Source organism: Mus caroli, unplaced genomic scaffold (assembly GCF_978045245.1).
Source record: "Mus caroli unplaced genomic scaffold, Mus_caroli_1 scaffold_18, whole genome shotgun sequence".
Lineage (NCBI taxonomy): Eukaryota > Metazoa > Chordata > Mammalia > Rodentia > Muridae > Mus > Mus caroli.
In genome coordinates this window covers 28270884-28284061 of record NW_028227273.1, presented here as the reverse complement: position 1 = coordinate 28284061, position 13178 = coordinate 28270884, and the positions used below count along the sequence as shown (strand labels likewise).

Sequence of the window (13178 nt, the reverse complement as noted above, 5' to 3'; positions counted from 1 at the left end):
TTCCCTTTTGATTCTCAAGGGTGCCCCCTGTTCACAGGCATGATGACCAAGAGCTGAGACGGCAGTAAAGGCCATAACAAACACTTTTAAACTGTTCTGCCCATTCCTCAGTGGACAGAGCAGACTTTGCTCTCTCTTGATATTTTTCCCAGTTCAAGCAACTGACCAAATGCTTGTCATTTACACTGCAGAAATATGAATGGCCCGGGCTGGCATCTAGCTCTTGGCACACTGTGTCCTACATTCTGCCCGAGGAAACCATGTAGAAAATGGCTTAAATGGTGCATAACACATCCATGAGCTGGTCCGATAAATACTTAAAACAGTCGAGTGGGAGTTTCGGACGCTTGTGACGCTCCGGGGTTCCAGATTCCAGTTTAGCTTTTGCTAAAAGACAAGAATCCCAGGAGCCTTTCTAGCCCAGCTCTGGAAATCAGCTCTATCTGCTGAATAGAATTGGGAGTCTCTTTGTCTCTCCGTCTGCCAGTCAGCTAAGACTTGGTTTGAGTCCAGACGGTTTGCTTTAGAGTTTGGCTTTGGCATTCAGACACTGATGCTCAGGGAGCACCCCGGAATCTGTGACATCTTGGTCACCCGTAGTTTATCCATATGCACGTCCCATCAGGAACGAGGCAGACTGACTCTACACGGGGTACACTTCTCCTAGCCTGTGTCTGGCTCTTAGATTGGTGAAACCTGACTGCTGCCTAGAACTTAGAATGACAGGTTTGGTTCCATTTGAAACTGGCGGGGGCTTTCACAGATAGTGACAATCTGTTCTGCGAGTGGGGAGGAGGGAGGGAGAATTCTAAAACGCTGACACGAAGCCAAAAGGAGTGGAGAAGAACAAGGGCTGTCATTATTATTTCATCAGCTAGCTTTCAAGTGAGAGCCCCAGTCACATAATAAGGTGCCTTCAACGTAATTAAAAACTCTAGCCGCATACGGAGTATTAGCAGCAACAGGCCGCGTTTTGGGAAGGAGACATCTTGTCCTGTTTACATGCTGAAACACTCCAGGAGCCTCCACCAGCACCCCTGCCCTATCTAAAACAGCAGTTTCTCTACTGGATAGAAAAACGAATCTGGTGTTCAAATAAGTTCACTCTTAATATGCACTAAGCTTGAGGTTTCCCTAAGGTCCTCTGTCATGGCGGTGAAGCCTGTGCTGAGAATAGATTCTGCTCCCAAAGGGCCTTGGGACTCTCCTGACCCCTCCAAGAAAATTCTGTCACCCCGCCCACTAGTATGGCTTTCTGCTGCCTCCTCGATGTGGGAGGAGCCACCTGAGAACCTCCCTGAGCTGCTGAGTTTACATCCAGTTCCCAGGGTTGCTTCAACCACGGGTGCTGCGGGTCTTTAAACCTACTTGCCTGTCTTCACTATCTGGCCACCATGTTGCCTCCCTCTTGCAGGCCCCAGCTGAGCACTTCCAAGAAGCATAGGTGCCTGAAAACATGAGATCCAGGCCTGTCCCATCTCCGCTGGTTGGCTCGCTCTTTTTAGCTGTGCAATGTGTGGTCCCCATCTGTGCCCCTGTCTTTCTTCTTCCAGTATCCTATGTTTTCAGTCTGTCTGCTTGCTTCTCACCGACTGTCTTCTACAGCTCTAATGCTTATTTGTAAACCCTTGTGTTTCCAAATCCTTTGACGGGCCATGGGCATGGGCTGTGGGGCTTGCACATCTTATACAAAGCACAAGCAGACTTGACTCTCTGACTTGAGGTCTGCCTGAAGGAGCCCCTGGACTCACCTGGGCAGGATCCACATCGTTCAGCATAACTACGGATGTGCAGTGGTAATCCAAGACCAGTCGCCAGAAGTCTTTGACGGTGTTTGGCAAAGGATGCTGGGTGACTATAAATGCTGAAGGCTGTTTATAGCTCTGCAGACACGAAGAGAAAGATCCAGATATAAACAGCACAATGTGAGGGGAGGCAGCGGAGATATTTTGTGCACGTGGAGATGTGCGGCAAAACGCACCCGACGTGTTTAGTACTTGTTTGGCTCTATCATCATTGTCAACTCCAAAATAGACTAAAAATAAACTTTTCTGTGAAACTATGACGAAACATTCTCACTTTGATATCATGGGAACTTCACACTTATTTCTTACCATTTTGTTTTATACTTCTGACGAGCAAAGTATTGGTTCTATTAATAATTTTAGGGGAGGGAGTCTCACTTTACTTTAAAAACCATGAAAATAGTTCTTTCTCAAACTTGCTGGCTTGTTGTTTATCTGGTTGACTCGGTTGCTTACCGCTGCCATGAAAGATATGCACGCTTTTGTTAGCTCTGGGAGCGTTAAACAAGTTTCAGCCCCCTTTATGGTATCACACCAGCGGAATTAAAATTTACACATTAGCACTGAAAATATCCGTTTACTTTCTTGTCAGTTGACTAGCAAGAAGTAAACAGACTGGCAGGAAGCATTGAGTTGTGTTTCCTTCCCATGTTAATTACCACCTAAATTAGGAAGAAAGAGAACTAAATAATGCTGCCTGTCACCGGATCCCCTTTCCCTGCCAGACGCCTTAACAGCTGTCCCTTGCTTTCTGGCCGGTAGGCTAAAAACCTGACAGTGTGGCCGTAGGTGATCTTTGTGTCTGAGCACTTCAGACAGGTGGCTAGTTGGCTTGTGAAGCAGTAACTGCTGCTCCTCACCAAACCACACACTGGAATGCTAACTCTGTTTTTGTTGTTGGATGTGATAGCTTGCCTCTAGAAAGGCTCAGGGGGCAGATAAGTGAGATAAGGGTTCCCTGTGTCCCCGGGGCTCTGTCTCAGGGACATGCATTGTCTATTTCCTTCCCATGTGTCCCCAGTGCCTTACGTCCATTAGGGCTGCATTGATGTAGTTGCTGCTCTCTCCATCGATGGTGATGAGGAAGGGCAGACAGCGGTCTGGAGGCAGGATGTCCATGCAGCGATTTTTCTCGTGGTTCCGGGGTAGGAGTGCGATGCTGCAGTCCTCCACACGCAGGGTGGGGGTCACCATGTTGAGAGTCTGTGGGATAAATGGGAAAGGTGAGATCTCCCAGCTCCAGTCAGGTCTCCACAGGTGGCTGGTTTCCTGCTTCCCCAGGACTCCATAGCATGAATATACTTTGAAAACACTGTATTGTACCCCATAAACAAGTGCGGTTATAATGTGCCAACTGAAAAATGTGATACAAGTGAGAGACTCCTCAGGAAGTGTGGGCTGATAAGATGGTCCAGAAAGGATCTAAGGGCAAGTCGATTCTTTAAAAGGCATATAAGGTAGGCTCAGCTGGCTGAACTCTACGGGCTCCATTTTCTCTTTCCCTCTTTGAGTTTTGTCTGCACACAGCACATAGCAGCCAGAGGCAGAGGTTAAGGGTCCTCGCAGATCCTTAGAATACAGCACCCATAGCTCTGACTAGAGCAGGTTACTGAAAATCTTGGAGGCCAGAAGTTAGGAGAGGATTTGGTCTAGAGTTAGGTACAGTTAGATAAAACCTGAACATAAGTAACTTTTACCTAAATGAAGATCTAGGCACATGGAGTGTCCTGCAAAGCCATGCCCATGGTTGGACTACACCCATACTTAGTTATACTGTGAATCAAGTGTGCTGGTGCTTGGAACTGGTTGGTGGCTATCTGACATGCAGATGACACCGCTAGACTAGTGACTGTGAAGCCAAGTAATTCTGGCCCTGGAGGGGTTTGGCCTGGTGCTGCTACAGACATTTTGAAAGCAGAGTGAGGGTCAATGCTAAACACCCTATTGGCCACACAGGAAAGTCATCCAGACTCAACAGTCACTAGTCCCTAGGTGAGAAGCTCTTGTTGATTCAAAGGAGGGCCTAAGAGCTCACTTCAGGAGTTTTCCTAAAGAGGGAAAACCATAGCCTTCCAATCTCCCTGTCCCACCCTGCCTGGCTCCCTGATTACCCGGAATTCCTCTTTAATTTGGCTTGAGTTTGTCTGTGGGTCCAGTTTGTTCATGTCATAATAGAGAGACCTGACTTGGGAGGCAGGGATGGAGGTGTCTCCACAAAGACAGGCTTCCAGGATCGCATCATGGATAAAGACGTACTGCTCCTGAAGAGGCAAGATGGACTTAGTTAGTGATGGGGAAGAACTGAAGATGAACCCAGAGGGCTAGAGAAGGCAGGGGTAGCGCTGTCACCCAGCTGATAGGAGCAGCCCATCCACAACAGAGAAGCAAGCATCAGGAGGCCCGTGTGCCAGGGCACTGGGCTGTCCAGCTTTATCAAGAATATCCCACAGACCAATTACAGCGGGTGGGACAGTAGCCGAAACACCCCTCGAGTTCCAATCCCATGAATTTGGACCCCAAATTCAGAGGGGGAGTGAGCATGATTTTGGTTGACATTGGAAGAATTTCCTAATCAGGTTCATAATATAAAAATGGTTCAGGGAAACTCAACCACGCTCCGGAGACAGTTGCAATTGTTAGGCACAAGTTATTTCAAACCGTTAGTTAATGGTTCTAGTTCTGATAATTATCAAAGTGCTAATAAGTGTAGAATATAGCTCTTATTATATATATGTGTGTATAGTTGATAGTTAAAAGATGGGTTCTCTAGGACTGTGCATGTAGCCCCATGGCAGGCAGCTTGTCTCACAGGTGCAAGCCCCTGGGTTTGGTCCCGATGACCACATCAATAAACAGGTGTCAAAACTATTCTTCTAAATGTGACTTGGCAGGGACTCTCCCTAGAATCAATTAAGTGTCGGCATCTTTATCATTGGTCTTCGATTACATGAAGTATTAAAGGCTTTCTTATCATTAATTTCTGTAAATAACATTCTGGAAAAAGTATGATAAAGTGAGAAGAGGGCTGCTTTAATACTTGATGAATTGTTAAAGTATTAAATGTAAAAAGTTAATCACCATTATGGTTTGAAATCTGCCCCTCGTCTAAAGAGAAGAGGCACTGAAGGAACCCTTTTGACTTCTGACATTCCTATGCTTGTTAAAGGCCCCGCAGGGTTTGTAAACTTTTGTGTGTGACCTGCACATAGGGCTATTCATCTGTTCTTCAGTCTGCTTCAGGAACAGTTCTCGTGGACCCTAGGTTCCAGGCCCCAGGTCCAGGATATAAGTTTTAGAAATGTCAACTTCTTGATATTCCTCTCATTTCAACTCTAAGCATTATTAATTGGTACAAAACACCACAAATTGGACAAAGTCCCATGATGCCAGGCAGCACGGGGAGAACGTTTTTTCCAGCTAGGAGACTGGTGTTGAATGGGGGAGATTGCCCCGAAGCAGCCTGGCAAGCACCTCACTATCCTCAGGAGCTGTCTTGCTCTGCTTCTCAGCTAATGTAAAAGCAGACTGAACAGGAGCAATGTTGGGAACTATGGATGCTTAATGTAGAAGCTCTTCTGGGTCCCTTGGCACAGGCAACTGTGCGAATGTAGGTTGATGGCTACAGATTCCCGACCCCGGAAAAACTCTTGGCACCAGAATCTGTAACTTGAAAACTCCCTTTTGGTTTGTTTTTGAAAGAGCAGACAAAAGAAGGAAGGGGCAGGGCCCGGAGAAGTCAGAAATTGGGAGGTACTTTTCTCCTAGGGAATGTGGTAGGAATGGTTGGCATACTTCTTTTGCCCAAGGAGGTGGGTATGCAGGACAGACTCTGGGGACTCAGCCATGGGCTGAAGGGGTCAGGTTCAGTACCTCTGTCTGCACCATGTTGACTCTCCTGGACCGAAGCTCTCTGACACAGTTGTAGATGTCCACCACTCCTTCCCTTTCTGCCATGTCCAGCATGATATCGATAACAATGAAGCAACCTGTCCTTCCTGCTCCAGCACTGCTCGGAGAGAGGAGGCTGTCAGACAAGGGGAAGGGCTGCCACAAGGCTTCTAGCTTCCTAAACCACCAACCTCATCCACTTCTAGAATGCTTCCTAGAATCTTCATGAAACCCCATACCCAGAACCAGTCCATGGTGCACCCGTGAGGAAGCCCTGGGAGCTCTCCTTACCTGCAGTGTACCACCAGCGGGCCTGCATTGGGTGGGCTCTTGGATTTGACCTGCCGGACAAATCCCAGCAGGCCAGTGGCATGGTAGGGGACTCCGTGGTCTGGCCAGCCCGTGAAGTGAAACTGTCTGATCTCTCGGATTTCATGAATGCCTCTCTGTAGTCCGAGGTCAGCCACAGCAGCAGGGAGAACAAAGGAAAGGGAAGGATAAGCTAGTGTAAGCAGGGAGGCACAGCTTCTGTGAGCGAGTGTAGAGCTGAGAAAGAAGGGCCTTTGTAGCTGGACCATTTAATCTGGTAGGCTTAGGACATGAAGTTGTTTATAGGCGTGAAGGGGGAGGTGGTGCCTGGAGGACTTGCTAATTGACAGAGGCTATTCTGGAGATGAACAGTTCTCTCTGGTTCTTCCGAAGCTCTTTTGTACAAAGCAGACGGTGTTAAAAGCTGTTTGCTGGCAGCTATTGGAATGTTAAGACCCTTGTCCTGGCTCCAGGTGCTCACGTGGTGCGTGTACACTTGCCAGCATTTGGAACAAGTTTGACAAAAGAATCAACTAGAACCCCTTTCCAATCTGTTTCACCTGTGGCTCAGTTAGGTCTCTTTCTTTGGTTTAAACAAATGTGTGGCCCATTCATTCAGACACTAGCAATTCTGTGACTATAAATACTTCAAGTGTTAAGGCTGCCAGGACCTATGGAAATATGAAGGTGCCTCATCCTGTCTTCAAGTGGCCATTTCCTCTGTGGAAAGAGGCGCGTCAGGAAGCGCGAGGGTCAAGAAGTACTTTTACTGGGAATCTCTGTTGGAGCAATGAGTGGAAGGCCGGGCACTGCCTGATACTGAGCTGAAGGGGGCGAAAGGGAAGAGATTCTACGCTTATTTTGGCTTTTAATTTGCTCTTCTTAACCCTTTAAAAGGATTGCTTATTTTTATATGTATGAGTGTTCTGTCTGCGTGCAGGCAAGTGCACTCTGTGCATGCCTGGTGCTCATGGAGATTCAGAACAGGGAACTGAGTCTCCTGGAACTGGAGCTAAGGACAGCTGGAAGCCATCATGTGGCATTACTGTGCACAGGCGTGAGCAGCTACTCATGCACTTGCATAGGCACACACGTATGGAGGACTCATGAACATGCAAAGGTGTACATGTACGGAGGGAGGTCTGACAGGGATGCTGGGCCAGTGATGTCCCAGGATCCACCTCTCCCTGTTCTCTCAATACTGTGGTGATAGGCTCACATTTTTATGTGGATGCTGGCGATCTCATCTCAGGACCGCTTGCTTTCATGGCAAGCTCCCTTACCCACGGAGTCATCTCCCAGGCTCAAGGTATATTTGAAAAACAAAAATCACTTTTAAAACCAAGGCTACACGGAAATCTGGGATCCACTGTCTCTACTGTGTCCCCATACCCGGTCCTTCCTTTGGCTTTACTACATTTTACAGATGAATACGCCTGGACCTTACCAGATTTTCCACCAATCATCCCCACGTGGTTAGTGAATGAAGAATAAATTCCCAGTTATTATGGGCTTGGGAAGGCTGGGAGGGGGAAGAAAGTCCGGAATTTAAGATACGACTCATTTGCTATTTGTTATCAGTGTGATAATATATCTTTCACATTGGCATGTGAAATGCCAATGCTCTATTTCCTGTGGAAATCCTATGGTTTACTTGAGTTTGAACAGTAAAGAAACAAGTAGACAGGGACTCACAGCACAGTGAGCTAACCAGGCCCCAGGGGACTAGAATACTGGTACGAGGTGGTTAAGAGCCAAATTTTCTCATCATTGAAAATATTTGGACAGTTCCAAAGACCCCCCATCAGAAGGCAGGTGAGTCACTCCCAGACTTCCAGTGATGAGGGTGCTCGCTCGCTCACTCCCCTGGAATTATGCTCAGTGATTTAGCCAGTGGTGAGCCTGAGGTGATGAGGTACATCCTGTGACTCAGAACAGCTTTGGCAACAAATGCTCACGTCCTTCAGGTGGGAGGGGGAGGAGACTTTTATACGCTCACTGTCAGGCCCAGAGTGACACCCGTCAGGAGATGGGCTCCCGACTAATGCCTTTATGACTGATATTCATAGCAAGGAACATGTTAGCTTCGGGGGTCCTGAACACCCACCCGTTCCCACAATGAAGCTCCACCTTTTGATCTACTTGTTACTGTCAAGAAGGCAAAGGGAGTTACTCTGGGTGTAACATCTCTTCTTGTACAATAACAACAGTGTCTCCTGGAGAGAAACATAGGACCAAGCAGCAATCACAGTCCGAGCATTTCCCAGCCGGAGGTTAATTACATGGTTTCTTTAGTTTTCATTAGAAAAGCATTAATGCTACATAAAAAAGTCCAAATCATTTAATGTTTCCCTGCAGTATAATGGGAGGGGAGATGCCACGTCAGACCCCTTTGTCTATCCCAATGTGGGTTTATTCTATGTCCGTGGAATGACTGTCCGAATCGTGACGTATGCGTCTGTCTTTGAGACAGGGGATATTATATTCCTCTTGCTGTCTCAAAGGCTCAGGGTTTCTCATAGGCACAGAGGTTAGGGTGGTCACTTCCAGCTTCAATTCTGCAAGACAGACAAGGTCTGGGTCTGTGGGGACCTCGGAGTTGCCATGTCAGCATAATGGGTATTGTGTGCTACATAAAACCATCAGGTATGTGGGAAAGAGAAGGAGACCATCAGATGCAAACTAGGGATTCATCAACCCCAGGCTCTGGCTATCTGATTGCTTTGCACAAGAACCCAAATCTACTTGCTCACCTTTAGGTTTCTTATTACATCCTGCTCCCAAAACAGAATTGCAAGAACCCAAAGCCCGTATATAACTACTTCTTTTCCTTTTTTCTTTAATGAGAACGTTCCAAAGCCCAAGAAGTGTTCTACGGAAATCAAACAATAGGATTTTCTTTCTTAAAGACTCCAATTGCCTAGTCTGAAAATCATTAACAGGTCTGCCCCTTACACCATCACTTCACGGGTTGCCTCGTGGCTGAAATACCTGGGTGTTGGAACATTTTTGTGCAGCTGGGAATGTAGCAGGCACAATAAAAGGTTAAAAGCAGAAGCCGGGCGTGGTGGCGCACGCCTTTAATCCCAGCACTCGGGAGGCAGAGGCAGGCGGATTTCTGAGTTCGAGGCCAGCCTGGTCTACAAAGTGAGTTCCAGGACAGCCAGGGCTATACAGAGAAACCCTGTCTAGAAAAACCAAAACCAAAAAAAAAAAAAAAAAGCAGAGCAGAGAAACAAACACGACCCTTGCTTTAACAACCAGGATGCATTTTCAGCTTATTAGAGGGCTGACTATTGTTCAAAGAACTTCATGGTTAAGCAGTGGCTTAGGAAAAAAAAAATACCGAGGGTCTTTTATTGCTGTCTGTTTTAATGCAGTTATTTATGAGTGCTCTTGCCAAGAGCCATACAGAAAGCCTGCAAGTGCTTTTCTCACACAGTTCTGCCTGAGAAGGAAAAAAAAAATCGACATCAAAGTGTGAGGCTTGGAACTCGAAGAATTGAGCCAACCAGAACTTTACGATCTTTGAAGTTTCCAAGCCTCCCTCTTGCTTATTAAGAGAGAGAGAGAGAGAGAGAGAGAGAGAGAGAGAGAGAGAGAGAGGAAAGAGAGAGGAGAGAGAGAGATGAGAGATGAGAGATGAGAGATGAGAGAGAGAGAGAGAGAGAGAGAGAAAGAGAGAAAGAGAGAGAGGCTATAGGAGAAAGAAGCTAACTAGTATGAGAAACAGATTAAATGAAGTAAAGTCTTTTAGGCTTTGGGAATCTTGTTGTAAATTTGGATTTTCAAACTAGGAATGGCAGTTGCAGTCATCAGTGTGAATTAGACAATAGGCAGGCCCTGCAATTTCCTTATTCCCCCAGAGATGCCCTTGTTGGTCCAAAAAAGTGCATTTAGATGCAGTGACCATATAGAATCAGAAGAGCCAGGAGCTAAGAGGCCAGCAGTTTGGCATAACCCAGCCCTGGAAGGGGGTCTGCTGCCGCTGGCTGAATGAGAGCAGGCAGAATTCGTGATAAATCGATCATTTCTGAGTAGCAGCTGTGCAGGTCTGCGTCCTGGAGACCGCCAGGCTCTTGACGGGAGTGCCTGTGGGTCTCTGAGGGGCAGAGTGTCTCTCAGTCACCTCCACCTTCCCCACAGCGTACCTGTGGCACTTCTCTGGACGGACTGCAGTTTGCTTCACCTCCGGCCCCTCCCTATGTCAGCAGAAAGAAGGGGACAAGGAGAGTCCCTGTTATGGCCTACAGTGCTTCCCGGAGAAGCAGCCCTATCCATGCGTATGGGATGAGGTGGAATAGAATCGATGCATGGCATTCGCCCAGGGCTGAGAGCGAAGTGTGAGTGAATATGGAGGGCGGTGCTGGCTCATGCAAGAGTGCCTGACTGATGGGGCTCCCTGAGGGCCCTTCAGTCTCTTTTGGACTTTGGGCCTTAGAAAGCCTGAAGGGGCTGAGGGAGTCCGGGAGCACCACGGACCCGACCACTGTCTCAGCCCTGACACCAATTCATTTTTGGGAGATGCAAGTGGATGTTCAACAGGGGACAGCACACTTAGTATCAAGTTTAGATTGCATCTCTCTAGATGTAGTAAACTTTGCTTTGTGAACCGAGAAAGAGAAATGGGCAAAGATTAAAGGTTAAAATGAAAATAGCACGGTACACGTTATCTTTGGGTTTAGTAAAAAAAAAAAAAAAAAAAAAAAAAAAACCAACCAGATTGCCATGAAATGGGAATGGCCTGCATTAAGGATGGAGCTGAGCTGTTAGGGAATCAGAGGGTGAGACGCCGTCTTGAGAAACTACCGGAGCCTACCTTCGTCCAGGCCTGATCCTAGATAAGCTGACGAGGCTACTGCGGCTTGCTCTGGCTTCCACACTTACCTTTTCCACAGCAAACGTTCTTATCACATATTCTGCCAGCAGCTCTGTATCTATTAGGGTGACTTTAATGTCTTTGTAGATCTCGGTGTCATCTGGCCAGTATTTACAGCATTTCACCTGCAAGGAACACAAAGGAGATTATGGGTCTAGCTTTTTATTTAGGTCCTTCAGTGAGGGGGGGTCATGAGATTTACAGGATAAATTTGCACACACAACTTAGACGAGTACCCCAAAGCAAGTGTGTTTGTTGTTGCTGTTACCACCATCTACCTAGTCATTATCCCATTATAGTAAACCTTCATTTCTTATCCTTCCCTACTCAGGAAATGGCCTGGAAGAGTACACCATAGAGGAAGTTTGCAAATTTAGTCTCCTCGACTCTTAAAAGTTGATTTTATTTATTTGTTTTTCAAGACAGGGTTTCTCTGTGTAGCCCTGGCTGTCCTGGAACTCACTCTGTAGGTCAGGCTGGTCTCGAACTCAGAAATCTGCCTGCCTCTGCCTCCCAAGTGCTGGGATTAAAGGCGTGTGCCACCACTGCCTGGTGTCTCCTTGACTCTTAAGTTTCAGAAAGTGACTAAGGGTTTTTTTGATGTAAAAGTCTGCCTGGAGGGACAGGAGCTTCATAACTAACTCTGCACCACACACATGGGCTCTTGTTATTGGTACTTATGGTGGTGAGGGACTGTCTGTCTCTTTACAATTAGTTTCAGGTTAGAACACAGATTAGAGGGTTTCTTTCCGAGCCCTTCATACATGCGCGTCATTACACTCTGTTCACCTGTGTCCCTCCTCCGCATTCCCTCCTGCCTTGGGGCTGGTTTCCTTCCTGTTCCCAGCTCCTGGCCTTTCTGTTTCTATTAGATGTTTCCCTTGGCTTCTCTACTTCCTATCTCCTTTATGTTGCCCTCCTGCTGCCTTCTTTCTAGTTCATTCTCTCTCTCTCTCATACACCTACACCAACCCCCAACCCCCCCCCCCACATATATCATATACATATACTAATATACAGTGTATGACTGCAAATCTAAGCTCCACATATATGAGAAAGCATGGAATTTGTCATTCTGAGTCTGGCTTATTTCACTTAACATGATGGGTGCTCCCTGATTGCCTCAGTTTCCCTGCAAATGGAATGACTTCATGTTTTCTTTATGGCCGCACAAAACTCCATCATCTCTCTGAAATGCCTTCCCCACACAATTCCTGTCCTTTACATTTCCTCTCACATAATCTAATTTTGGGCTCTGGGGTCTTCCTGCAGGGATGCTCTACATGGACAAGATCACGACGCCACCTCCCAAGTAGAGCTCCCCCTCCCCCGCCCCCCCAACTCTGACTTGTACTTTCTCGGGATTGTTGCTTTCTAGCACTGTCTGCGAGACTGACGAGATGGTCTTTCATCAGGGGGTATAAGTGACTTAAAAAAATTGGTCACAACTTGCATTTTTAGTCTAATCTCCAATTATGTTCAAGGACAAACATCTAACCTAATCCTAAAAGAGACTGTGATCCAAAACCATTCTGTCTGTTTGAAATGGTTTCTCACCATTTCTGTCTGGGCACTGCTGCCCCATTTTTAATGCACATGTTAGATGCTAACCCCCACCCCTACTCACCCCCACCACTTCCCAAGACTTTTATCCATAGATGTGAACTCTCTTTGATTCCCAAGGGGCATATTTGGCAGCAAGGATGAGATCCTTCAGACACTTGGTTACTGCTGGCCAGCGGGAAAGGGGTTATTTTGCTTATTTCTTAGTTCCTGCGGCATCTGGAGGTCATGTCCTATACATGATAAATATTCAGGGGGCTACCCAGGGCTGTATTTCATGGAGGCAGACATAGGATCAGTGTAAGAAGGAAAATCCACGATTGGGAAGAACTTCTCGAAGGATTATGGGCTACGAAGACCTTTCAAGGCAAACATTTGTGTCACACTAATGTTTATACTATGGTATGTGACTGAATAGGACTCTAGCAGCCTCTAAATGTTTGAAACTTTATCCAAGTTCAAGATAATCCTTATTAAATTTAGTTGGCAATATACAAATCAGGGTTTGAGGCAAATGGAGCAGGGTAAAAAGATGGGCTTGATCCCATGTTGTTTTAAATTGCCCTTGGGAACCTCCTTACAGGACCTTTGCCTGGAAACGCTATCTGTGACATTACCAGAAGGTGCTATCTATAGTATCTCGGAAATCCACGTTATGAATACCCAAACGCTCTCTAAAGTGCCCCAGAGGAAAAGAGAGTGGCGATTCTTCTATAGATACCAAGGCTGATTAG

At 46.7% G+C, this 13178-nt stretch overlaps 1 protein-coding gene across 4 annotated transcripts in view; it reads right to left on the bottom strand.

Moving 5' to 3' along the window:
* The window catches only part of Ptprm (protein tyrosine phosphatase receptor type M), a 688723-nt gene that overhangs the window by 21062 nt on the left and 654483 nt on the right, over positions 1-13178 (bottom strand). For 2 of the 4 annotated variants that reach the window (XM_029470944.2, XM_085832584.1), the window contains 7 exons: positions 10890-11006; positions 10154-10204; positions 5985-6139; positions 5676-5811; positions 3917-4066; positions 2835-3008; positions 1752-1883 (listed from right to left, as the gene is read on the bottom strand). In XM_029470944.2, the coding sequence (XP_029326804.1) occupies positions 1752-1883; positions 2835-3008; positions 3917-4066; positions 5676-5811; positions 5985-6139; positions 10154-10204; positions 10890-11006 (915 nt within the window). The remainder of the gene's footprint in view (positions 1-1751; positions 1884-2834; positions 3009-3916; positions 4067-5675; positions 5812-5984; positions 6140-10153; positions 10205-10889; positions 11007-13178) is intronic. The other 2 variants (XM_085832583.1, XM_021185848.2) reach the window with 1 other exon arrangement.